The sequence below is a fragment of the Trichomycterus rosablanca genome, chromosome 1 (assembly GCF_030014385.1).
Source record: "Trichomycterus rosablanca isolate fTriRos1 chromosome 1, fTriRos1.hap1, whole genome shotgun sequence".
NCBI lineage: Eukaryota > Metazoa > Chordata > Actinopteri > Siluriformes > Trichomycteridae > Trichomycterus > Trichomycterus rosablanca.
Genome location: NC_085988.1, coordinates 77,706,923 through 77,733,600, shown reverse-complemented (window position 1 = coordinate 77,733,600; position 26,678 = coordinate 77,706,923). Strand labels below are relative to the sequence as shown.

The following is a 26,678-nucleotide window of genomic DNA, read 5'->3' as shown; positions in this document are numbered from 1 at the left end:
GAAATGAACGAGGCTGAAACCCCTGGACTCAATCATAAGGAATGGTGCTGACATACTTTTGATCATTGGAATAGATTAAATAACCAGAAAAATAGGTGCTGTGGGGTGGTGATCCAGGGTTCGTATCTAAGCACTGCTAACAGCCATGATTGCTACATAGACATGACTGGCTTTGTCTGCGCCAGACCAGAATGATCCACTGTGGCGACCCCCAAACATGGGAGCAGCCAAAAGAAAAGGGGGAAAAACAAAGAGAAAATAAAACGCAAATCTTTTAACAGTAACAGTACAGTGTACTTTTCATCATCAGCCTCTACATTTGCCAAATGATTCAGCACTTTTAGCAGGCACTGTAATGTCAGGCTCAAGAACCACTGGTAAATCAGACCACACAATAGAGCTGCTTTTAAAAGTCTCACTCGTAAACGTCTTGTGAGGCATTTTTCAACACAAAATGTAATGAACTGCATGACCAAGCATAAAGACTATGTAGAGTAAAGTGTTTAACCCAAACAAACCATCCTCAGCTGAAAAGGCTTCTGCTGTCCGCTCCTCTGCTAATCTTACAGACTCAAACGGTGTAGACTGGACGTTCTTCAAACTCATTTCCATCCTTACATCGTTGATGGTTTTCTTTAGCAGTTTTAAGCGTTTGCTACGTGACGGACTGGATTTCATGGCCGTGGTGAGATCCAGCTTCTCCAGAAGCTCTTTTAGGCTGCCTTCGAGCGGCATGTGCTGCCGGTTAGCTGGGTTCAATAAATGGTCCACTAGAAAAAAAAGAAAGAATTTGTTTGTAGTAACGCAAGTATGTTTGCAGGTACACTCACACACAAGTCTGATCATTGCTAATCCAATAGGTTTTTTGACCATTTAGGCTGAATTCTTTAGGTCCAATAATTAATGGGATATTACTGCACTAAACAGTATGTTCACATCCATAGTGTCATTACATATTTAACATTCTGTGTAGAAGAGCTACAACAAATAGATTTTGTAACACGAGGGATCTTCAAAAAGTTTCTACACTTTTATATTTTGGTTGGAAACGGTGAGGGTGGGAAGAGTAGTAATTAGTCATGTCTGAGAGACTGAGAGTTCACGGTTTGTTTCACGGTTTGTTTTACGGTTTGTTTGTTTGGGTTTATTGCCATATCAGCAACGTATTGGCTATTTTATTGCAAGGACAGGTATTTGAACTGTAAAATATTACATGTTCATATCATTTGTTTTAAATGTCCTAAAAAATTAACAATTTTAACTGGAAGAATCCTCTCAAACAGTACTTTTATATTCTCGACACTGTAAAAAATGTCTCTGATAGTAGAAACCGTAGCGCATTCTAATAAAATATGTTTAATTGTTAGGGGGTTAGCACAGAATTGACAAACTGGTGCCTGCTCGCCAACCATGAGGTGTAGGTGGGTGAGGGCAGTACGACCTATTCGGCAACGAGTTATAATCGTCTGGTCTTGTCTATTTAAAAAGTCTCGATTGTGTGAAATACCGATGTTGGGAGTTATTTCATGTAGTTTATTTTGCGCATTGCTGGACCACTCTCCTTGCCATTTCTCTCTGCAGTAAACTTTGATTTGTGGGTAGGCATCAGTTTTGGGAACGTATTTCCAAGCAATGTCTTGATTTTTTGCTTCCTTTGCCAGGCTGTCTGCTTTTTTTTTGTTTCCTTCTATGCCACTGTGACCTGGAATCCAGAAGTAGAAGATGGAAAAACCTTGGCTGTAAAGTTCTTTGTCCATATTGAGCAGTTCTCTGGTTATTGGGTGGTCTGTCTTCATGGATTTAAGAGCTTGTATGCAGGATTTTGAGTCTGAACAGATAACATATAGTTTATGGGGACTAATAGATATACAGGGGTTGGACAATGAAACTGAAACACCTGTCATTTTAGTGTGAGAGGTTTCATGGCTAAATTGAGCAAGAGGAAGCTGTCTGAAAGGGATGTTCGGGTGCTAACCCGGATTGTATCCAAAAAACATAAAACCACGGCTGCCCAAATCACGGCAGAATTAAATGTGCACCTCAACTCTCCTGTTTCCACCAGAACTGTCCGTCGGGAGCTCCACAGGGTCAATATACACGGCCGGGCTGCTATAGCCACACCTTTGGTCACTCGTGCCAATGCCAAACGTCGGTTTCAATGGTGCAAGGAGCGCAAATCTTGGGCTGTGGACAATGTGAAACATGTATTGTTCTCTGATGAGTCCACCTTTACTGTTTTCCCCACATCCGGGAGAGCTCCGGTGTGGAGAAGCCCCAAAGAAGCGTACCACCCAGACTGTTGCATGCCCAGAGTGAAGCATGGGGGTGGATCAGTGATGGTTTGGGCTGCCATATCATGGCATTCCCTTGGCCCAATACTTGTGCTAGATGGGCGCGTCACTGCCAAGGACTACCGAACCATTCTGGAGGACCATGTGCATCCAATGGTTCAAACATTGTATCCTGAAGGCGGTGCCGTGTATCAGGATGACAATGCACCAATACACACAGCAAGACTGGTGAAAGATTGGTTTGATGAACATGAAAGTGAAGTTGAACATCTCCCATGGCCTGCACAGTCACCAGATCTAAATATTATTGAGCCACTTTGGGGTGTTTTGGAAAAGCGAGTCAGGAAACGTTTTCCTCCACCAGCATCACGTAGTGACCTGGCCACTATCCTGCAAGAAGAATGGCTTAAAATCCCTCTGACCACTGTGCAGGACTTGTATATGTCATTTCCAAGACGAATTGATGCTGTATTGGCCGCAAAAGGAGGCCCTACACCATACTAATAAATTATTGTGGTCTAAAACCAGGTGTTTCAGTTTCATTGTCCAACCCCTGTATGTCTGACAGTCAAAAGGAGTGCATGAGCCTCTGCCGTAAATATTGAAGCATGACGTAAAGATAAATCTGTGTTTTGGGAAACTTAGTACGATTTTTTAAACTGAAATTGAAGACAAATTATGACAAAGTTTCCTTTTATTATTTCTCTTAAAAAAATCAAATAAAATACTGTATTTGTGATTATCCTTTATTTATCTAAATAATGAATGCCCTTTTATTTCTGAGGTAGGTACAAATTATGCAAAACAATTTTGAATTAAGCCCAACTTGGCTGAAAAACCCCAAATTTGGCAACCAGGCGTAAAGGCGCCAGTGACATCAACCAGGCAAGGTGTATAGCACCAGTGCCCTCTGCTGTGAATATCGAATATGTGAAGTGAATATCGATTCATTTTACATGTCAAATCGATTTGAATCATGGAATTTTTGAATATTCAGCATGCTAGATATCTCCCGCTCTGATCAAGTTTTTTTTTTTTTTTTTATATATACAGTGTATCACAAAAGTGAGTACACCCCTCACATTTCTGCAGATATTTAAGTATATCTTTTCATGGGACAACACTGACAAAATGACACTTTGACACAATGAAAAGTAGTCTGTGTGCAGCTTATATAACAGTGTAAATTTATTCTTCCCTCAAAATAACTCAATATACAGCCATTAATGTCTAAACCACCGGCAACAAAAGTGAGTACACCCCTAAGAGACTACACCCCTAAATGTCCAAATTGAGCACTGCTTGTCATTTTCCCTCCAAAATGTCATGTGACTCGTTAGTGTTACTAGGTCTCAGGTGTGCATAGGGAGCAGGTGTGTTCAATTTAGTAGTACAGCTCTCACACTCTCTCATACTGGTCACTGAAAGTTCCAACATGGCACCTCATGGCAAAGAACTCTCTGAGGATCTTAAAAGACGAATTGTTGCGCTACATGAAGATGGCCAAGGCTACAAGAAGATTGCCAACACCCTGAAACTGAGCTGCAGCACAGTGGCCAAGATCATCCAGCGTTTTAAAAGAGCAGGGTCCACTCAGAACAGATCTCGCGTTGGTCGTCCAAAGAAGCTGAGTGCACGTGCTCAGCGTCACATCCAACTGCTGTCTTTGAAAGATAGGCGCAGGAGTGCTGTCAGCATTGCTGCAGAGATTGAAAAGGAGGGGGGTCAGCCTGTCAGTGCTCAGACCATACGCCGCACACTACATCAAATTGGTCTGCATGGCTGTCACCCCAGAAGGAAGCCTCTTCTGAAGTCTCTACACAAGAAAGCCCGCAAACAGTTTGCTGAAGACATGTCAACAAAGGACATGGATTACTGGAACCATGTCCTATGGTCTGATGAGACCAAGATTAATTTGTTTGGTTCAGATGGTCTCAAGCATGTGTGGCGGCAATCAGGTGAGGAGTACAAAGATAAGTGTGTCATGCCTACAGTCAAGCATGGTGGTGGGAATGCCATGGTCTGGGGCTGCATGGGTGCAGCAGGTGTTGGGGAGTTACATTTCATTGAGGGACACATGAACTCCAATATGTACTGTGAAATACTGAAGCAGAGCATGATCCCCTCCCTCCGGAAACTGGGTCGCAGGGCAGTGTTCCAGCCTGATAATGACCCCAAACACACCTCTAAGACGACCACTGCTTTATTGAAGAGGCTGAGGGTAAAGGTGATGGACTGGCCAAGCATGTCTCCAGACCTAAACCCAATAGAACATCTTTGGGGCATCCTCAAGCGGAAGGTGGAGGAGCGCAAAGTCTCGAATATCCACCAGCTCCGTGATGTCGTCATGGAGGAGTGGAAAAGCATTCCAGTGGCAACCTGTGAAGCTCTGGTAAACTCCATGCCCAGGAGAGTTAAGGCAGTTCTGGGAAATAATGGTGGCCACACAAAATATTGACACTTCAGGAACTTTCACTAAGGGGTGTACTCACTTTTGTTGCCGGTGGTTTAGACATTAATGGCTGTATATTGAGTTATTTTGAGGGAAGAAAAAATTTACACTGTTATATAAGCTGCACACAGACTACTTTTCATTGTGTCAAAGTGTCATTTTGTCAGTGTTGTCCCATGAAAAGATATACTTAAATATCTGCAGAAATGTGAGGGGTGTACTCACTTTTGTGATACACTGTATATATATTTTTTTTTTTCCCCCAATTTTTTTTATCCCCCAGTCTAGTTGTGTCCAATTACCCTGAATGCGTCCTCTATACTGATTCGACCCTTCACCGCTGACTGATGCGCCTCTCAACTGACATATGCCCCCTCAGGCACGTACAGTCAGTACAGACTGCATTTTTCACCTGCACGAGTCGAGTTCATACACCGATGGGCACTGTGTATGGAGGGCCACACCCCCATCAGCATTATTCCTCAGCCCTGTGCAGGCGCCATCAGTCAGCCAGCAGGGGCCGCAGTCGGACCAGTTATGAGGACCTATGATCCGACTAACAACCCTGAACAACGTTGTTCATAGCCAGTGATAGCTCAGTGGTTAAGGTACTGGACTAGTAAACAGAAGGTTGCCGGTTCAAGCCCCGCCACCACCAAGTTGCCACTGTTGGGTCCCTGAGTCCCCTTAACCCTCAATTGCTCATCGTGTTCAGCTCATTGTGTAAGTCGCTTTGCATAAAAGCGTCTGCTAAATGCTGAAAATGTAAAAAATGTAAATACTGCCGCCCAGCCCAGTCGGAAAGGTAAAGCTGAGATTCGATACGATGTATTCGAAACCCCAACTCTGGTGAGCTAGCGTACTTTACCGCTGTGCCACCTGAGCGGCCGGATCCAGTTGTTGAGCAGTTCACACATAGTAATTGAGAGCCGAGTTTAGATCGGCGAGCAAACGCCGAGCTGCTCTTGAGCTGCCACATCTAGCAACGACTAAACGCCGAGCGAAAATCAGGGCAAAAATCGTGTAGTGTGAACTAGGCATTAGTGGTGAAGGCAATCCCAGAATTCAGTGCGGCACAGCTTTTCTCACAAAAAAATTATGAATGAATAAAATATGGCTGTAAGTTATTTTTCGAATGTAAATAATTTATCATTGGTTTTTAATTTGTATAAACTTGCACAAGTGTCATTTATTTGCAAACTTGGGCTTGTCAGCAAATGTAACCGTGTTTGGTACCCAAAGGGAGATGTCAGATGACATGCTAGAGCGTTGTGCCATCTCATCCCATAGGTTTGAATGGCATGAGGCTAACTGTGTTAGCTTAGTAAGCGAAATCTGACGGAATCACTGTAATCGCAGTCTAAGTAGCGTGTTGTAAGTCGATGACTTATTAGAATCCTCTCTACTTATGCAGCTGCCTGTGTTGGCAGTAAGACAGCAAGGCAGCTCACTAGGTTTTCAAACAGACCCTCAGTCTGTCTCTAGGTTCAGCCACACTCCTACGTTACTGTCCATGTTGTTGTGATGAGTGGCGGCTAGCAGCTTTTTATTCTGTTTCACTTCCAACCAAGTATAGAACCCTTATGATACCAGATGGTTCAGGCAATCAGATGTGATTAATTTCATAGCCACATATGTTAAGGTTGTTGGTGCATACTATAAAAATCATTCAAAAAATAATGAATACATAAATAAATACATAACCATGGTTGAATATGTGACAGCTGCTACAAAAACTAAAGCAACTGTGGCAAAAAATAACCAAATTACTGGGCTAAAATCTGTGTTTGCATTTCTGGGTATAATTTCCTTAAAATCTGATAAGAACAGTAATCTGATTAAAAAAATCATTTTAGCAGTTTAGGTAACTGCACGACTAGGAATCAGGTAACAGCTGAAAACATGACGACATGGTTGTGATTACCATTTGCCCAGGAGAACGGATGAGGCTCTTCGATCTTGGGTGGTTCAGACGTGTGCGTGCCACTGTTGGGGTCGAAGCCGATACTGTCGACATGGCGCCGTGCCTTCCTAAGCACAACCCCTCCCAGATCCCTCATTCTCACGGCTGCACGGTGGAAATAAGTATCCTTGGAATTGTACTTCAAACAGTTCGAAATGAGGAGGTTGAAATCAGCCTCAAACTGGTCCAGACTGCAGTACTCGTGCACCTGTATACGCTTCCTCATGGTGGAGAAGTCCATGGGGTGCTTAATGTGGTCCAGGTAATCAGGTACCTGAAAGAAACATGCATTCATCAGTTGGGTGCGTTCGGTTCCGGGGATATTTATGGAGGCATAAGGCGTCATCCTAAAAAAATCTGGATCTTTCTTTATCTCCTAATCTAATCATTTCCAACTGCTAGTCTGATCAAGGCGAGTCGGATCACCACATATCCTCTCCGGTGTGTTCAGCTCATTGTAGTGTTTCTTGGCCATATAGCAGAGATGGGGACTCGAGTCGACTTCAGACTTGACTCGTTTCAAATGACTCTGACTCGACTCATGACTCGCAATTGCCATGTGTGACAATTTTATATACATACATGAAGCATCGCTTCCTACTTCCTACACAGTTTGAAGTTCACTTCATTTGAACATTTTCGTTAACTTTGGATCGGAATCTCACTTAAAATGGTGGAATACCCTACGTAGTGCACTTCACAGGAACAACTGGGGTGAATGGAACGCTCCTACAGAATTGGCACTAATGGTTGAAAGCTGAACCAATCAGACCTTCTGATTTTAATTGTTAGTAAGAAATGCTGTTATTTGCATGTATTCAGTTTGCGTTACACAGATGACGTGTCAATGAAACGCTTGATTGGCTTTCTAATGAGTTTTTTACTTTACAACCGAGAAAAGTTTGGAGGTTTTTAATTATAAGCACATTTACAAACTAATGGATTATATTCCTAATGGGACACACGGTTATAAATTTAATAACATCTGGAAGAACAGAAGCTAAGGTAAGCAGTGGTTGTTTTTATTGCTGTGTTTTGGATTTTGGCCGCTGTGCCGTGATTTATCGAGCGCTTTTGTTTTGGAATGAAAACAAAACGTATTAGTTTAAGCTTTTAACTGGAACCTTCTTGTTACGGAAATTACATTCATTTGCACAATGACTAGGAAAGTAAATGAACTAAGTAACACAGCAAATTACAGTCACTAATCTGTTGTTGTTTTTTATCTGAACTTACATATTATTTCTTTATTTCTACGCTACATTTCCAATATATGTTTTGTGTATATTATATTGACTCGTGACTTGACTCAGACTCTAGTCTAAAGACTCGTGACTTCACTTGGACTCTAGTTCTTAAGACTTGTGACTTGACTCGGAATCTAGCCTAAAGACTTGACTTGGACTCTAGCCTAAAGACTCGTGACCTGACTTTGACTCTAGCCTAATGACTCGTGACCTGACTTGGAATCTAGCCTAAAGACTTCTGACTTGACTCGGAATCTAGCCTAAAGACTTGACTTGGACTCTAGCCTAAAGACTCGTGACTTGACTTGGACTCTAGCCTAACGACTCGTGACTTGACTTGGAATCTAGCCTAAAGACTTGACTTGGAATCTAGCCTAAAGACTTGACTTGGACTCTAGCCTAAAGACTCATGACTTGACTCGGACTCTAGCCTAAAGACGTGTGACTTGACTCGTACTCTAGCCTAAAGACTTGTGACTTGACTCGTACTCTAGCCTAAAGACTTGTGACTTGACTCAGACTCTAGCCTAAATACTTGTGACTTGACTCGGACTCTAGCCTAAAGACTCGTGACCTGACTTGGAATCTAGCCTAAAGACTTCTGACTTGACTCGGAATCTAGCCTAAAGACTTCTGACTTGACTCGGAATCTAGCCTAAAGACTTGACTTGGACTCTAGCCTAAAGACTCATGACTTGACTTGGACTCTAGCCTAAAGACGTGTGACTTGACTCGGAATCTAGCCTAAAGACTTGACTTGGACTCTAGCCTAAAGACTCATGACTTGACTTGGACTCTAGCCTAAAGACGTGTGACTTGACTCGTACTCTAGCCTAAAGACTCGTGACATGACTTGGACTCTAGCCTAAAGACGTGTGACTTGACTCGTACTCTAGCCTAAAGACTCGTGACATGACTTGGACTCTAGCCTAAAGACTTGTGACTTGACTCGGACTCTAGCCTAAAGACGTGTGACTTGACTCGGACTCTAGCCTAAAGACGTGTGACTTGACTCGTACTCTAGCCTAAAGACTTGTGACTTGACTCGGACTCTAGCCTAAAGAAGTGTGACTTGACTCGGACTCTAGCCTAAAGACTTGTGACTTGACTCGGACTCTAGCCTAAAGACGTGTGACTTGACTCGGACTCTAGCCTAAAGACGTGTGACTTGACTCGTACTCTAGCCTAAAGACTTGTGACTTGACTCAGACTCTAGCCTAAAGACGTGTGACTTGACTCGGACTCATGCCTAAAGACTTGTGACTTGACTCAGACTCTAGCCTAAAGACGTGTGACTTGACTCGGACTCATGCCTAAAGACTTGTGACTTGACTCGGACTCTAGCCTAAAGACGTGTGACTTGACTCGTACTCTAGCCTAAAGACTTGTGACTTGACTCAGACTCTAGCCTAAAGACGTGTGACTTGACTCGCACTCTAGCCTAAAGACGTGTGACTTGACTCGTACTCTAGCCTAAAGACGTGTGACTTGACTCGGACTCTAGCCTAAAGACTTGTGACTTGACTCAGACTCTAGCCTAAAGACGTGTGACTTGACTCGTACTCTAGCCTAAAGACTTGTGACTTGACTCGGACTCTAGCCTAAAGATGTGTGACTTGACTCGGACTCTAGCCTAAAGACTTGTGACTTGACTCGGACTCTAGCCTAAAGATGTGTGACTTGACTCGGACTCTAGCCTAAAGACTTGTGACTTGACTCAGACTCTAGCCTAAAGACGTGTGACTTGACTCGTACTCTAGCCTAAAGACTTGTGACTTGACTCGGACTCTAGCCTAAAGATGTGTGACTTGACTCGGACTCTAGCCTAAAGACATGTGACGTGACTCGTACTCTAGCCTAAAGACATGTGACGTGACTCGTACTCTAGCCTAAAGACTTGTGACTTGACTCGTACTCTAGCCTAAAGACTTGTGACTTGACTCGTACTCATGACTTGTGAACATCTTTGCCCCATAGTATAATTAACATTTCCGTTTTCTGTCTCTAAAAACCCTCATAACTTGATTTTTAAAGCTCCTTTAAGCTTTTTTTTTCCAGAGACCTTAGGAACAAAACACAAACCAGCCTTAAAACAGTGATGTGTGTTTTATATTCTGACACAACGTATTAGCATTACTGTCATATAGTATCTTCACACTTACCTCTTGAAGGTTAACAGGCTGTGCAAATATCTTGGCCTGGTCTTTCTCCTGTAGCTGGTCCAACACAGCCTCCAGCAAAATGCTTAATGGAGTAAGATGCAGCTCCACTATCGACTGCTGCAGTTTCATCTGCAAGAACAAACAGAAGAATTCATGATTTCTATGCAGACACTGTAAAAATGAATACAGTAGTGAACCTGTTCAAATACAATCTGCAAATCCACTCATGGGTCACTTTATTAGAAATATCTGTACACCTGCTCAGGCATGTAATCATACAATCGGCCAGCCAGGTGGAAGGAGCACAGTGCATAAAATCCCAGAGATATGGTTCAAGACCTCTTGAGCTCTCAGATTCGGGATCTCTTCCAGGCAGTGCTATCTACCTGGCCAAGCATCTAAAAGAGCCACTTGTCTGTGGAAGGGAGGTTAATGGGGTTACATAGCTGCTATACAATTGCAATCTCTATTGTGTGGTTAAAGTGCATAATTTGCCTCTGCATATAAAAAGATGCGGTCAGTGACTGCATGCTTATCAGAGAGAGTATGCTCAGGCTCAGGTCGACCTCAGCCTGAGCAGGGAGGTTCATGCAGCAAGAGAAATGCAGTAGGGCAATTTTCAGTGATTATTACATATAAAAAAATGGAAATATAAAAACATCTATGGAAAAACAATGTTGTCTACGAGGCTTTCGGTATGATTTAGTTTGAGTATGTCAGAACTCATTGATTTCTCTGGATTTTATGCACAGATGTCTTCAGAACATCCAGTGAGTGGAAGTTGAAGAAGTGGAAATATCTTGTTTGATAAATTAGAGGAGAATGAGCTGACTGGTTCAAGACAAAGTGGACAAGACAAAACAAAATACGGCTACAGTGGGCACTTCTGATGCTGGTCAGGTGTAATGAATCTGAAGTTCTGTGGCCACATGTACAGTGTATCACAAAAGTGAGTACACCCCTCACATTTCTGCAAATATTTCATTATATCTTTTCATGGGACAACACTATAGACATGAAACTTGGATATAACTTAGAGTAGTCAGTGTACAACTTGTATAGCAGTGTAGATTTACTGTCTTCTGAAAATAACTCAACACACAGCCATTAATGTCTAAATGGCTACATAAGTGAGTACACCCCACAGTGAACATGTCCAAATTGTGCCCAAAGTGTCAATATTTTGTGTGACCACCATTATTATCCAGCACTGCCTTAACCCTCCTGGGCATGGAATTCACCAGAGCTGCACAGGTTGCTACTGGAATCCTCTTCCACTCCTCCATGATGACATCACGGAGCTGGTGGATGTTAGACACCTTGAACTCCTCCACCTTCCACTTGAGGATGCGCCACAGGTGCTCAATTGGGTTTAGTCCATCACCTTTACCTTCAGCTTCCTCAGCAAGGCAGTTGTCATCTTGGAGGTTGTGTTTGGGGTCGTTATCCTGTTTGAAAACAGTTTTCGAAGGGAGGGGATCATGCTCTGTTTCAGAATGTCACAGTACATGGTGGAATTCATGTTCCCCTCAACGAACTGCAGCTCCCCAGTGCCGGCAACACTCATGCAGCCCAAGACCATGATGCTACCACCACCATGCTTGACTGTAGGCAAGATACAGTTGTCTTGGTACTTCTCACCAGGGCGCCGCCACACATGCTGGACACCATCTGAGCCAAACAAGTTTATCTTGGTCTCGTCAGACCACAGGGCATTCCAGTAATCCATGTTCTTGGACTGCTTGTCTTCAGCAAACTGTTTGCTGGCTTTCTTGTGCGTCAGCTTCCTTCTGGGATGAGGACCATGCAGACCGAGTTGATGCAGTGTGCGGCGTATGGTCTGAGCACTGACAGGCTGACCTCCCACGTCTTCAACCTCTGCAGCAATGCTGGCAGCACTCATGTGTCTATTTTTTAAAGCCAACCTCTGGATATGACGCCGAACACGTGGACTCAACTTCTTCGGTCGACCCTGGCGAAGCCTGTTCCGAGTGGAACCTGTCCTGGAAAACCGCTGTATGACCTTGGCCACCATGCTGTAGCTCAGTTTCAGGGTGTTAGCAATCTTCTTATAGCCCAGGCCATCTTTGTGGAGAGCAACAATTCTATTTCTCACATCCTCGGAGAGTTCTTTGCCATGAGGTGCCATGTTGAATATCCAGTGGCCAGTATGAGAGAATTGTACCCAAAACACCAAATTTAACAGCCCTGCTCCCCATTTACACCTGGGACCTTGACACATGACACCAGGGAGGGACAACGACACATTGAAGAGGATTCCAGTAGCAACCTGTGCAGCTCTAGTGAATTCCATGCCCAGGAGGGTTAAGGCAGTGCTGGATAATAATGGTGGTCACACAAAATATTGACACTTTGGGCACAATTTGGACATGTTCACTGTGGGGTGTACTCACTTATGTTGCCAGCCATTTAGACATTAATGGCTGTGTGTTGAGTTATTTTCAGAAGAGAGTAAATCTACACTGCTATACAAGTTGTACATTGACTACTCTAAGTTATATCCAAGTTTTATTTCTATAGTGTTGTCCCATGAAAAGATATAATGAAATATTTGCAGAAATGTGAGGGGTGTACTCACTTTTGTGATACACTGTAAGTACAAGTGGAACATGTTGAGGTCTTTTGTAGTCTATCCGCCTTAAGGTTCTATAATGTTTTTCTGCTCAATATGGTACTGAAAGTGGTTATTTACATGACAGTTGCCCTCCTGTTGGCTAGAACCAGTTGCGCCATTCTCCTCTAACCTCTATTAAATAAGTGTTTTACCTGCAGAACTGCTGCACACTTTATGTTTTTCACTGTTTATATATTTTTGTGTGATCATTGATGTAAACATTACCTTACATTTACATTTACATGTTTGGCATTTAGCAGACACTTTTATAAGTGACTTACAGTACCATGACAGTATATTAACTAAGCAATTGAGGGTTAAGGGCCTTGCTCAAGGGCCCAACAGTGGCAACCTAACAGTGGTGGGGCTTGAATCACTGACCTTTTGATTACTGGTCCAATACAGGCTACCCTTGCCCCTAAAACTCCCTTTTTGCACTGCTGTAACATGACTGTCTGACTGGACAATTACATTTAGAAGCAGGCTTACTGGTGTTCCTAATAAAATGACAAGCATATATTAGTGACCAGAGGAAAAAAAAAAAAACAAGCTCGCATCCTCGAGATTCATATCGCCCTGAAGCACCTGCACTACCAAATTTATGTAATTACAACCATGGAAGTATAGCTCACGTGTGCATTTTCTGAACATCCCTATGAGGTAGAAAATTAAAAGGTTCTTGTAATGGTGTCCCTCCAGCCAGGTAGGAGAGAACGGTGGCCTCATTCCAAGCTCCCCAGTTTCCCAAAAGCAGCTAAGTGAAGAACAGAACCAGGTCAGTACCTCCTCTCTCTTGAGCTTCTCTCTCTTCCTGATGAGCTCTAGCAGTAGGCGGGCTCTCTCTAGGTCGTGCCTCAAACGCTGCCACTCCTTCAGCTGCTCCTTCAGCGCCCGGGCCTCCTCCTCATCCGTCTTCTGCACAAGTCAATCCCAGTACCTTAGCTGACGTTTCAATCCACCTTAACCTTACTAAAGCACACACACAGAGCTGTTCCACACAGCATAACAAACTCACCGGCTGGACAGTTTTCTGAGTCTGTAGACTGGAATGAAGTCGTCTGATCAGTGGCTGTCCGTGTCGCGATTGTCTCTTCAGAGTCCAGTAGTTCAAGACCAGCTCGACGAATGCTTTCTTCCTCTGGAGAGACACTTGACTGAGGATGGAGTTTAACCTGTAAGAGATACAAATACTTTAAATACCAATATAAAAAAATTAAAAAAACATTCAGCATGGAGTGTCGATATTTTTTCCAACTTCATTGATTTTATAAGCTGTTCACTGTTTACACAATAAATGTGGGTTCCGAAGTGGGATGAATGCCCTCCTTTGTATTTTAGGTCCATGTTGACACGATGGCATTACGTAACTGATCCAGATTCTGCTTAACTGAAAGGTTAAGAGTTCGAATCCCAGCTCTGCCATGCAGCCACTGTTGGGCCCTTGAGCAAGGCCCTTAACCCTCCCTGCTCCAGAGGCGCCAAACGATGGGTGACCCTGCGCTCTGACCACAGCTCCCAAACAAGCTGGGATATGCAAAGGAAGTATTTCATTGTACTGTACGTCTGTATACGTATATATAACAAATAAAGGTGTTCTATTTCCAAGATGCCCTACTGGATTCAGATCTGGTGACTAGGGAGGCCACTAATCTATAATAACCATCATGTTACTTGACGTTTGACCTGTTTAGAATAAAAAACTTTTGAAGTTTGCTTTCGTTAACTTACAAATTAAATACAAATACTAATTTAACTGATTCCATAAGTTCTATTTTCTGTCGAGGAGTCATGGATGGTATTAGGTCTTCTGCGTGTGTAGCCTCTTCATCTGGGTTCTACAGTGTTTTTCTTCTCACTACGATACTAAAGTGGCTATGTAAAAGACTGTAGCTTTTCTGTCAAATAGAACCAGTTGTGCCATTCTCCTCTAACCCAGTGGTCCCCAACCACCGGGCCGCAGACCGGTCCGTGGGTCATTTATTACTGGGCCGCAGATAAAGAGTAAATAATTAGAGATTGCTACATCAGCAATGAAAACACTACTGTTTTACAGGTGGTATTGTCCCCAATCACCAATCACTACAGGTGGGAGTAGCATCTCCTTGCAGCATCCCCCCCCCCCCCCCCGCGCTCCTGCCGGTCCATGAAATTATATCTTATATGAAACTGGTCCATGGTGCAAAAAAAGGTTGGGGACCGCTGCTCTAACCTCTTTCATTTACAAGGTGTTATGCATGCAGAACTGCCACACAGTGGATGTTTTTGGTTGTAAACATTACCTAAAGCTTCGATTATATGTTTTGCACTGCTGTCACATGACTGGCTAGTATTCTTAATAAAATGATAAATAATAATAATTAATCTTAATGATGCTGAGAAAATCCACCTAAGGCTTGCGACCCAACTCTGGCCTAATCTCTGCTCACTGTTTTGAATAGAAGCAAAAGGTTGTTTGAGAACCATCTGGTTTAGTTCTTTTGCTTTCTGGTGCTCACTTATTTAGGGGCCACCACAGCGGCTCATTGGCACATTCATGCAAGATGCCCTTCCTAAAGCAACTTTTCTTATTTTTTATCTGGGTTAAAGACCAGAACAATGGCAAGTGCACCATCCTATGGCTAGACTAACTGTTTGTTTGTTCATTTATTAGGATTTTAACGGCATGATTTACACTTTGGTTACAATTATGACAGGAACGGTAGTTACTCATCACACAAGGTTCATCAGTTCACAAGGTTATGGATAATTTTGTATCTCCAATTCACATCACTTGCATGTCTTTGGACTGTGGGAGGAAACCGGAGCACCCGGAGGAAACCCTCGCGGACTAAGGGAGAACATGCAAACTCCACACAGAAGGGACCCGGACCGCCCCACCTGGGGATCAAACCCAGGACCTTCTTGCTGTGAGGTGACAGTGCTACCCACTGAGCCACCGTGCTGCTGGCTAGACTAACTAATGGTTCAGAGCAAACAGGTTTTATTTTCTTGGTACATGGAAATGTGTTGAAATGACTTTCCATGGTAACGGTATCCATTCCACAAGTGCAATGAGCTGTGACTCCTTGAACAAATGGCTCAATATCATAATATCAAAATTGTCTGTACATCCATGACTACATACAGTATGTCTCTCTAAAACCTACCTGTCAGATGAAATACTAGGAACAGACATGGCTGGAAGCACTGCGACCGACTCCGCTGTCTTTTTCTTTTTGCTCTTCTGCTTTTTCGTCTGACTTTTCTTTTTCGGAGTTTGACAGAGTCCGTTTTTGGTTTCGGTCTTGGGCTCGTCGTACACAGTGAGGGGTCTCCTGACACATCCGTTGGGAGTGTGCGCACCGCAGTAGGCTGTCTTCTTCACCGAAAAGTTCGTCTCCCCTGACTCTGTCACCTCCCTGACGGGCTCCATCTTCATGAACAGTCCTGCCTTTTGGGCGCAGCTGACGTGGAAGGCTGTGTAGCAGTTGGCTTTGTGGCACTGGATGCAGGCGCCGACGCCTTTCTCCTTGCAGAGGTAGCAGGTGAGCTTCCAGCGGGCAGCCGGAATGTTGTTAACCCCGTCGATGGGCTCGATGAAGACCGTATTGGAAAAGCCGACTTCAGGAATCCACATCGCGCAGGCCACGTGGCCCCAGCGCTCGTCCTCGGTCTTCTTTACAGCGCCCCCTTTATTGGGGCACAGGATGCAGTCAGGGGGCTGTGCGGGAGATTGTAAGCAATGCCGGCACAACCACTGACCCTCCGGAATGTAAGGGACTCCGTAACACTCCTGATGCACTGCGAGGTTGCACATGTCACAGAAAAGGATGGCATTGCTGTCCAACCACTCTCCGTCCATACAGATGCAGCACACAGCATCCTCGTCCACCAGAGACTGAGGATCCTGCTGACCCTGACTCTCCAAGAACGACTCCTTCTCGAACCGATCTACGAGGAACTCAAAGACGTTGGGCGAGACCTGGCTGAAACCCTCATTAAGTCGCTTCTTGTTAACCAGCTCCAGCCAGGCGAAGTCCTCCTCGTCCATGTCGTATTCGACCTCCTCGTCGAGCTCCTCCAGGGTCTTCTCCACGTACCTGTAATACTCCTGAGGTCTTCGTGGCACGCATGGCAGGTTATAATCCACAATGCGAAATTTGGGTTCAGGAAGGGTGCAAGATGACACCTGAGCTGCCTGTGCTTTCTGAGCCGCTTTCTTTTTCAGCTGGTTGATTTTGAGCCGGGCTGACCTCAGCGGCTCCGGCTGAGGTTTCTCTGTGTTCTCCTTGTTGCTGGTGCACTCCGTCATCTCTTGCGCCACAGGGTCGTCATCGGTGACGACCTCCAGCTTGTCGAAGATGCTCATCCGGTGTACACGGCCATCGACCTCCAGCTCTACTATGCGTTGTGCCTCTGCGTAGGTGAGGGTCTCTCTGTTTGCCGATGGTTTGATGGGAGACGGGGCCCGGTGTAGGGCAGGGACCCTGGGACTCCGTGCTTTCTTCCCCATCGTGGACCCTCACAAAGCTGCAGAGAGAAACAGATTGAGATCTATTAGGTATTTGGACAGATCAGTATGACAGTTCCATAAGCATTGAAGGAGTATTTAAGTGGCACATTTGATATTCATTCTGGAGAAGGAAAAAAACACTTCTACCTCCTAATGGACTGACTGGTGAAATCACCCCCAAAATATTATTGAGTTCAGGTGTTTCAGTCACAACCATGTATATCAGGTGTTGCTGCTTTTACTTACAAGCCACTTCTACCACATACATCTTATTTGTTCAGATGTTTATTGGCTTGTAGGTGTACAGTTACAAACCAAAGTGTAAGGTCGACGACCCTTGCTCATTATTTGTGCCAATTTCTGACCAAAGAATGTTGTTAGCTGGAGATTTTAAGTTGGTGGACTAGTCTTAATCCAACAATAGACACCTATATGATATGGCAACCTGTTAAACTAGACAGTCGGTGGAGATACAAGCTTGTTGCGATAATAAATTAATGACTGAATTAAACTCATTAAGTAAAAATCACAGCACAAGATGTCACGTGATTATTATTAACACTTTCCAGTAAAAAAAAAATGTCTAGCTGCTCTGATATTAATGGGTCACCACAGCGGCTCAATCTGGTCTGCATTATGTTGGATAGAATCTCAGGTGTGCTATTGACCAACATGGCGTCCACACAGACACGACTGGCTATAGGGGATGGTCGAGCCGGTTCCTCATTGAAAGTGCAATTGCAGCCTATGCTGGCTAGTTGAGGCGGCTGCACAAGGGATGGTCGATTCACGGATAGTATCGTATGTGATACTGCTATCTGTTGGAAACTGTCATTGACATTTAAAAAGAAGCAGACCACGGCTGCACTTGTGTCAGAACGGGGGTATGTGGTGGTGGAGGATGTTACATTTGGGAAACTGGATGAGGTTAGATCAAGGAGGAGATGCAACCATAAAAAAAATTAATCGGCATGACCTCAGATGCAACATATTGTTTGTGAACATGAGCAATGTTTAGAGTTGCTGGCACACAGAGCTTTAATATAATTGCCTGGTATTCAAAAATAAAAAGGTGATAATCCATCAAGAAATGAATGGATGCCAAATGAGCTACAATATAAGGCTGATCTGATTCAGTGCTGATCCAGCATTTTAGGCCAGTGATATGAGTCTCAGATTGTCTTAAATCATACTAACAAGTAATACTGAGGCTGAGACTGACCTGAAAACCCAATGTTACATTTTATACAGTAAACATCACTAATTAAATATGACTCAGATGAATGTAAACAGTAAACATGGCACAATTTGTCATCAGCTCACTTGTCATGTAAGGATATTGGTATCAGAATCAGGCAATTTTCAAAGCTTAGCTCATGGTATTTAATAAAAAAGGAAACTGTGATTGGCGGCGTACTTCCAAATGAACAGATGCTGAAAGACAGTCAGAAGCTAAATGATGCACTTCAGGACTGGCAACAAAGCTGATGAAAGGAAGCCAGTCAACTCTCTACAGGCAGATTCCTCTTAGCATTCAGGACATGATGGTTATGTCTTGATGGTATACGTACAGATATGATTACACTGAGTAGTTACCTGGAACTGCCAAGCTGTATTATACACTGATCAGCCATAACATTAAAACCACCTCCTTGTTTCTACACTCACTGTCCATTTTATCAGCTCCACTTACCATATAGAAGCACTTCCATCTGTGAAGTAGTCCATCTGTGTCTCTACATATCTTTTTAGCCTGCTTTCACCCTGTTCTTCAATGGTCAGAACCCCCACAGAGCAGGTATTATTTAGGTGGTGGATGATTCTCAGCACTGCAGTGACACTGACATGGTGGTGGTGTGTTAGTGTGTGTTGTGCTGGTATGAGTGGATCAGACACAGCAGCGCTGCTGGACACTCTATTAGACACTCCTACCTAGTTGGTCCACCTTGTAGATGTAAAGTCAGAGACGATCGCTCATCTATTGCTGCTGTTTGAGTTGGTCATCATCTTGACCTTCATCAGTGGTCACAGGACGCTGCCCACGGGGCGCTGTTGGCTGGATATATTTTTGGTTGGTGGACTATTAGTGAGGTGTTTAAAAACTTCATCAGCGCTGCTGTGTCTGATCCACTCATACCAGCACAACACACACTGACACACCACCATCATGTCAGTGTCACTGCAGTGCTGAGAATGATCCACCACCCAAATAATACCTGCTCTGTAGAGGTCCTGATCATTGAAGAATATCATGAAAGGGTGCTAACAAAGTATGCAGAGAAACAGACGGACTACAGTCAGTAATTGTAGAACTACAAAGTGCTTCTATAAGGTAAGTGGAGCTGATGAAATGGACTGTGAGTGTAGAAACAAGGGGGTGGTTTTAATGTTATGGCAGAGTGGTGTATCTACTGCTGTCCATCATACTATAACATGACGTGAACATACATAAAATAAATGATGCAGGCCGAATCTTGGACTATCTTGCTTACGATGTATCTGTGGTATCAAGTATCAGATCAGTCATGCTGATCCGGTGTCTTGCGATCAAATCCAATGGCATGATTCAGACCGTAAAACGTGAAATGCATGCAAACAGTAAACACAGGACAATCGGTCGACATCATGCCAGTGATGATATCAGCATCGGATGACAGTGCTGGAGAGCTGGATGAGACAAGAAATTATGCCAGCCAAGAGTCAGAGTTCATATAACAAATATGAGCTACTCAGAGATTTGTCATAATGTACTCTGTAACAGAGCTTTAATAGTGTGTTGTATCAAAGCCAGTAAATCGCAATGTTAATACATGGATGTTGAATGACTGTCAGATGACATCCTGACAGAAAATTAATAGATTCTCGGAAAGCAAAACATCAGGTGTGAAAGTCGCGACTCTTAGGTGTGTCTGATACCAATCTAGCATTTAAACCGGTGTTGACCAAGAAGCTAGTACTGTCCGATATAGATATAAGACTGTACTCCCTTGATGACCTGACATGCTCAGACCATACAGAGTAGTAGTGATACTGAGGCTAACATCGACTCTAGGTGCTAGACTAGTATCAGTTCTGATCTGGCATATTCTCAGACATCCAGAATTGTATTTCACATCGTAAACATAATGCCTAATGTTTATTGACATGAAACTGACCGTGCATGCAAACCACAAGGGTTCTCAGTCTACAGCCCGTGGGCCATTTGTGGCCTGCGACTCATGGAGGTGCTGCACACGTTTATATGCTATAGGTCTATTATTACTGTACATTAACATCCATGTGCTGGGAGTGTCTGTGTGATTGAGACTGGCTTTTAGCCTCTGTTCCAAAATGCACCAGCTCAGCCAATAAAAATGTAAACAGCAGACACAGGACACAATTTGTCTCCATTTATCTTGGGATGATAGATTACTGGTCGAAGATGTCAGTGTCAGACAGGTATGGATATTGGGTAATGCTCTGAGCTTTGAACAGGGGGTCAAATGAGATTGGTGCAGACCCAGAATGAATGGGAGTCACTGGCAGTTAGATGGCTCGTAGATGCACAAGCAGCTGAAACAGAATGCAAAACAGAAGTGATTATAAAAGTGTCATAAGCAACCTGTGTGAGGTAGAGGACAGGCCATGGGTGGGTAATTAATAATGACAGCTTTTGTTGCATATCAGTGCGGGTGTTGTTATTTACTAAATGCTAGACTAATATCAGTTCTAATCTGGCGTATTTTTATACATTCAGAACTGTATTTCACATCATAAACATAATGCGCAATGTTTATTGACATAAAACGGACCATGTATGCAAACCACAAGGGTTCTCAGTCTACAGCCTGTGGGCCATTTGTGGCCAGCGACACATGAAGGTGCGGCACACGTTTATATGCTATGGATCTATTACTACTGTCTGTTTACACGTGTGTACTGGCCTTGAGACTGGCTTTTAGCCACTGTTCCAAAACGGAACCACTGATGTAAACAGTAGACACAGGACACTTTTTTGTGCACACATTTGTCTCCATTTATCTTGGGATGATAGATTACCGGTCGAAGATGTCAGTGTCAGACAGGTATGGATATTGGGTAATGCCCTGAGCTTTGAATAGGGGTTCAAATGAGATTGGTGCAGACTTGGAATGAATGGGAGTCACTGGCAGTTAGATGGCTCATAGATGCACAAGCAGCTGAAACGGAACGCAAAACAGAAGTGTTTATAAAAGTGTCATAAGCAACCTGTGTGAGGTAGAGGACAGGCCATGGGTGGGTAATTAATAATGACAGCTTTTGTTGCATATCAGTGCGGGTGTTGTTATTTACTAAATGCTAGACTAATATCAGTTCTAATCTGGCGTATTTTTATACATTCAGAACTGTATTTCACATCATAAACATAATGCGCAATGTTTATTGACATAAAACGGACCATGTATGCAAACCACAAGGGTTCTCAGTCTACAGCCTGTGGGCCATTTGTGGCCAGCGACACATGAAGGTGCGGCACGCGTTTATATGCTATGGATCTATTACTACTGTCTGTTTACACGTGTGTACTGGCCTTGAGACTGGCTTTTAGCCACTGTTCCAAAACGGAACCACTGATGTAAACAGTAGACACAGGACACTTTTTTGTGCACACATTTGTCTCCATTTATCTTGGGATGATAGATTACTGGTCGAAGATGTCAGTATCAGACAGGTATGGATATTGGGTAATGCCCTGAGCTTTGAATAGGGGTTCAAATTAGATGGGTGCAGACCCAGAATGAATGGGAGTCACTGGCAGTTAGATGGCTCGTAGATGCACAAGCAGCTGAAACAGAATGCAAAACAGAAGTGATTATAAACAGTCATAAGCAACCTGTGTGAGGTAGAGGACAGGCCATGGGTGGCTAATTAATAATGACAGCTTTTGTTGCATATCAGTGTGGGTGTTGTAGTGGGGGCGGGGAAACACGACCCCAAACCTGGAATCTCATTCAATCATGTTTAGATAGCTGGACCTGAGTATTTTATAGAGAGAATTACAATAAAGAAAGCAGCAGAACCACCCAGACTGCGGGACTCGTTTAAATAATACAGTTATACAGCAAATGGCGCCTGGTAAGCAAACATGGAATTAGTGGCATTAGATTGTAACCCAGAGTCCCTTTAAATCCCCAACACCACCCGACCTCACGGTTTAACGTCTCCAGGCACATCACAACACCCAGAACTGATCCGATCGCAGGCGTTATGTACAGAACTGTTAGTAAGGAATGAAACACAGCCCGGTTACCTGGGAGGCGCTTTGCTCGTAGCTGGATGGAGACACAGAAACAGCCTCTGCTCACAGCAATGGCGATCCGGCCCGCACACAATGTTCTCATTCAAAAACACCCAACTCAGCTTCCTCTTCACCGCATTCACTCATATGAAACACGTATCCACATTAGCTATCGCTGCTGCGCCTTCAAAACCGCGTTAAATACTAATAAACGGGGTATAAATCCATACACAACCCCACCAAGATTCTCTCCCCGACCAGCTCGCCTTCCCCCCACAACAATGCGGACGGGTCGCTACATCGAAAACCCGCCCACCACGCACGACGTCATGACGTTTAACAAACCCCAAGACAGACGCAATTGCGTTTCAAATAACTCGTACCTCCCTACATAAACACACTACAGGTCTTGACACAACACGCGTCTAGCAACCCACCTAGTGCCCTTTAAAAAAAGAGAAAAGGTGTTTTGGATTGAACCTATGATACGGTTAAAGTTTCGCAACCGTTTTTTCTGCGCCCTTTGTGGAACTACATTTAGCCTCACAAACGGATACAGAAATTTTTATTTATAGGAAACGGGTGGCGCACTTACAACCGCTGGGTGAAAACCTATTTTTATTACAAAAATATACACAAACAATGAGGACTATATGGGGTGAATAAAAACTACTACTGCTATTACTGCTATTATTATTATTATTATTATTATTAATATTACTATTAATCACAACAAAAATTAATTAATAAATGTAATTTAAAAAATATTAAAATAATTACAATACTTTATTAGGTGTACTACTTTTTTTCATTTTTTAATAAATAAAAAAAAATATGTCAAGGATATGTCAGGAAGGGCATCCATTACATATATATATATACTGTATATATATAATGAATAATAATGGAGTATATATAAATAATGGATGCCCTTCCTGACATATTTTATATAATATAAATATATTTATATTTATAAATATATCTCTATATTTATATAAGATTATATGGGGTGAATAAAGACTACTACTATTATTATTATTATTATTATTATTATTATTATTATTATTATTAATCAAAAAAAATAACAAAATAATTACAATACTTTATGAGGTGTACTACTTTTTTATATGTCAGGAAGTGCATCCATTATTTATATATATATATATATATATATATATATATATATATATATATATATATATATATATATTATTTATATATCCTTGACATATTTTATATAATATATATATTTCTTTTCATTATTACTTTTTTTTTTCTTTAAATGGATGGCCTTCCTGACACAGCCTTCCTTATTTGAATCTGGGCTTTGGACCAGCTCTGAGAGCGCACTGATAACTGCAGCTGCCAATGGCTAGGTTTTTTGGCCCCTGAGGCATAGCCAATCATTTTTGTGTAAATAACCAGTCGACTGATATAGCACCAGTGAGATTCAGTGGACTAGTGTAATAGACCACTGTGCCACATGAACACCATTATTATTATTATTATTATTATTATTATTATTATTATTATCATTATTATTATTATTATATATTATTATTATTATTATTATTATTAATTAATTAATTAATAATAATAATAATAATAATAATGTTATATTTTTATAATTGTTTTTATAATAAAATATTTATTGGTATTTCTTTTTATGTTATTTATAAATTTATACATTTATTGATTAATTGTTACGTAATAACTAACATATTTTCTGTATGTTACTTTGGAATTGTTAACCTTACTAATTATCCTGGGTTCCATTCCCAGGTGGAGCACTCCGGGTTGTTTCTGTGTGGAGTTTGCATGTTCTCCGCAAGTCTGTGTGGGTTTCCTCTGGGTGCTCCGGTTTCCTTCCCCAGTACAGACATGCAGTCAGGTTAGCTGGAGATAGTGAAGTCCCCCTAAGTACGAGTGAGTGTGAATGTACGTATGTGTGTTTGCCCTGTGATGGACTGGCGACCTGTCCGGGGTGTTTCCTGCCTTTCGGCCAGTGAACCGGACCCACCGCTACCCTGAATAGAATAAAGTGATGATAAAACATACATTGAATGATTGAATTAAAATACATTACATTTACATTTTTGGCATTTAGCAGACACCTTTATCCAAAGCGACGTACATTACAGTATACAGTTTGAGCAATTGAGGGTTAAGGGCCTTGCTCAGGGGCCCAATAGCAGCAACCTGGCAGTGGTGGGGCTTGAACCAGCGACCCTCTGATCACTGGTCCAGTACCTTAACCACTAGGCTACAGCTGGTCCAGCATTGCTATATAATATGTATACATTTTGGGTTCATAATTATTATAACATTTTAACAATACGAACCTTATGTATATTTACTTATGTAATATAATATATGGTAAAATGTTTATTATCATATATAAGACATTATTTTAAATTATTATTACATTTAATAACCAATTATTATTAGTAGTAGTAGTAGTAGTAGTATAATTATTATTATTATTATTATCATTATGTTGTTGTTGTTGATGTTTTAATGCATGACATAACGTTTACCCAAATGAATAATGGGATAAAAGACTGAATTTAAATTTGGCAGAAGCAGATTTGTTGTTGCCACACCCCTACTGGCGCCTCTGTGCCCCTGAGTGAGACCCCAGGGTAAAGAGACCCCGTGTGTTTGCGTTTACTATAATAACATGATAAGGCTAGGATCTGGCTTATTTCGTCCATAATCATTGTACACATTATATGTTGTATAAACTGTATATTATTATTGTTATTATTAGTAGTAGTAATAGTAGTATACATTACTTAAGGTGTACGTCCTATCTATTCTGCCCCAGTGTGTCTATACGAACGAGTCGGTCTTACTGTTTAGACCTGCTGACAAGTTGTCTCAAACCATACCCTGTTCACTATTTAGTGCACTAGTTAGTGAGCTCTGATACCCTGTATACTAAATAGTGCACTGTTTACTATTAGTTGCAGTAGTAAATAGGCTGTACACTGTGTATTGAACTAGTCACTGACACTTTTTAAACTATGCCGTGTACTGTTTAGTGAGTTTTGACACCCTGTTCACTACGCAGTGCACTATTTAGTGGTTTGACACTGTGTAAATGATCTAGTGCACTGGTTAAGACGCTTTGACAACCTTGTTCACTAGTTTAGTCTGATTAACCAGTAGTACAACTCAACGCTGTACTACAGTGAACTGCGTCCGTGTAGCTTGGGGCATTCTGAGCACACATTACTCCTCTGCATTGGTTTGGGGGTAGGGGGCAGGGTGCCATTTCAAACACGGGGCATGTTGTCTTGTTTTATTGCCCTCTCATGGAGGCCATGTTGAAAGCCCTGATACCCCCCCTGTGACGTCCGGAGAGCACGTTTCTTCCGCCCGACGCTGAACGGTGCCAGTGAATGTAGCATTCGCGTGCTACCAAATTTGTTGTAGAATGAGTTTCGCACACCTTTGCATAATCTCAATTGAGGACAGTTTTTTGAAAAAAAAGTTTGATTTCCCATTTGTCATCATAGAGAAACAGAATTTTTTTAGGTAATTGGTAAGTAATTGTAATTTGTATTAATTGTTAGTGTTGTTATTTTTATCATTATTTTATTTATGTTAATTGTAACATAAATTTAGACGATTGTTTTGAAAAATTCCTAAATCACTTAATTATAAACGTGGCCCTTAACATAAACAAAAGATACAATCAGCTGAGAATAACCTGCTTTTTGTATTTTTAAATGCTATTCGCTTTTTTTTATACATATAAAAATAAAACTACCCCATCATACCTAAAACTAAACTACAACTGAAAACTCTGAATAGAAAATAGATAAAAACAAAAACCTAAATAAGAGTGTTTTAGTTTTATTTTGTAATAATGAATGAATAAACTAAATATTAAACGAACTAAATCTCTTCGTATAAATCATGCACAAATTAAAACTTAACTGAAACCAAAAGAAACAAACAAAAAAAAAAATTAAAGCTATTTACAGAAAAAATATACAGATATAATTAAACTTTAATTTAAATAACTTTAGTTAGTGGTGCACTTTATAGATAAACAAAAACTGCAAAGGAACGAAATAGGAGGAGCAAGTGAAGGTAGCATGAACGCACACTGGAGACAAAGCCACGGAAATAATCAGCCGCTGTCGGATCAATCAGACGCGTTTATTTACC

At 42.1% G+C, this 26,678-nt stretch overlaps 1 protein-coding gene across 5 annotated transcripts in view; it reads right to left on the bottom strand.

Annotated features, from left to right (window-relative positions):
• Window positions 1-22,772, bottom strand: part of brd1a (bromodomain containing 1a) — a 42,312-nt gene extending 19,540 nt beyond the window's left edge. For 4 of the 5 annotated variants that reach the window (XM_062996455.1, XM_062996456.1, XM_062996458.1 and 1 more), the window contains exons 1-7: window positions 22,512-22,772; window positions 15,897-17,259; window positions 13,766-13,922; window positions 13,534-13,665; window positions 10,116-10,244; window positions 6,668-6,980; window positions 519-770 (exon numbers count right to left, since the gene is read on the bottom strand). In XM_062996455.1, coding sequence (XP_062852525.1) covers window positions 519-770; window positions 6,668-6,980; window positions 10,116-10,244; window positions 13,534-13,665; window positions 13,766-13,922; window positions 15,897-17,242 — 2,329 coding nt within the window. In that variant the 5' untranslated portion in view covers window positions 17,243-17,259; window positions 22,512-22,772. The remainder of the gene's footprint in view (window positions 1-518; window positions 771-6,667; window positions 6,981-10,115; window positions 10,245-13,533; window positions 13,666-13,765; window positions 13,923-15,896; window positions 17,260-22,511) is intronic. The other variant, XM_062996457.1, reaches the window with a different exon arrangement.
• Window positions 22,773-26,678: the final 3,906 nt, after the last annotated feature.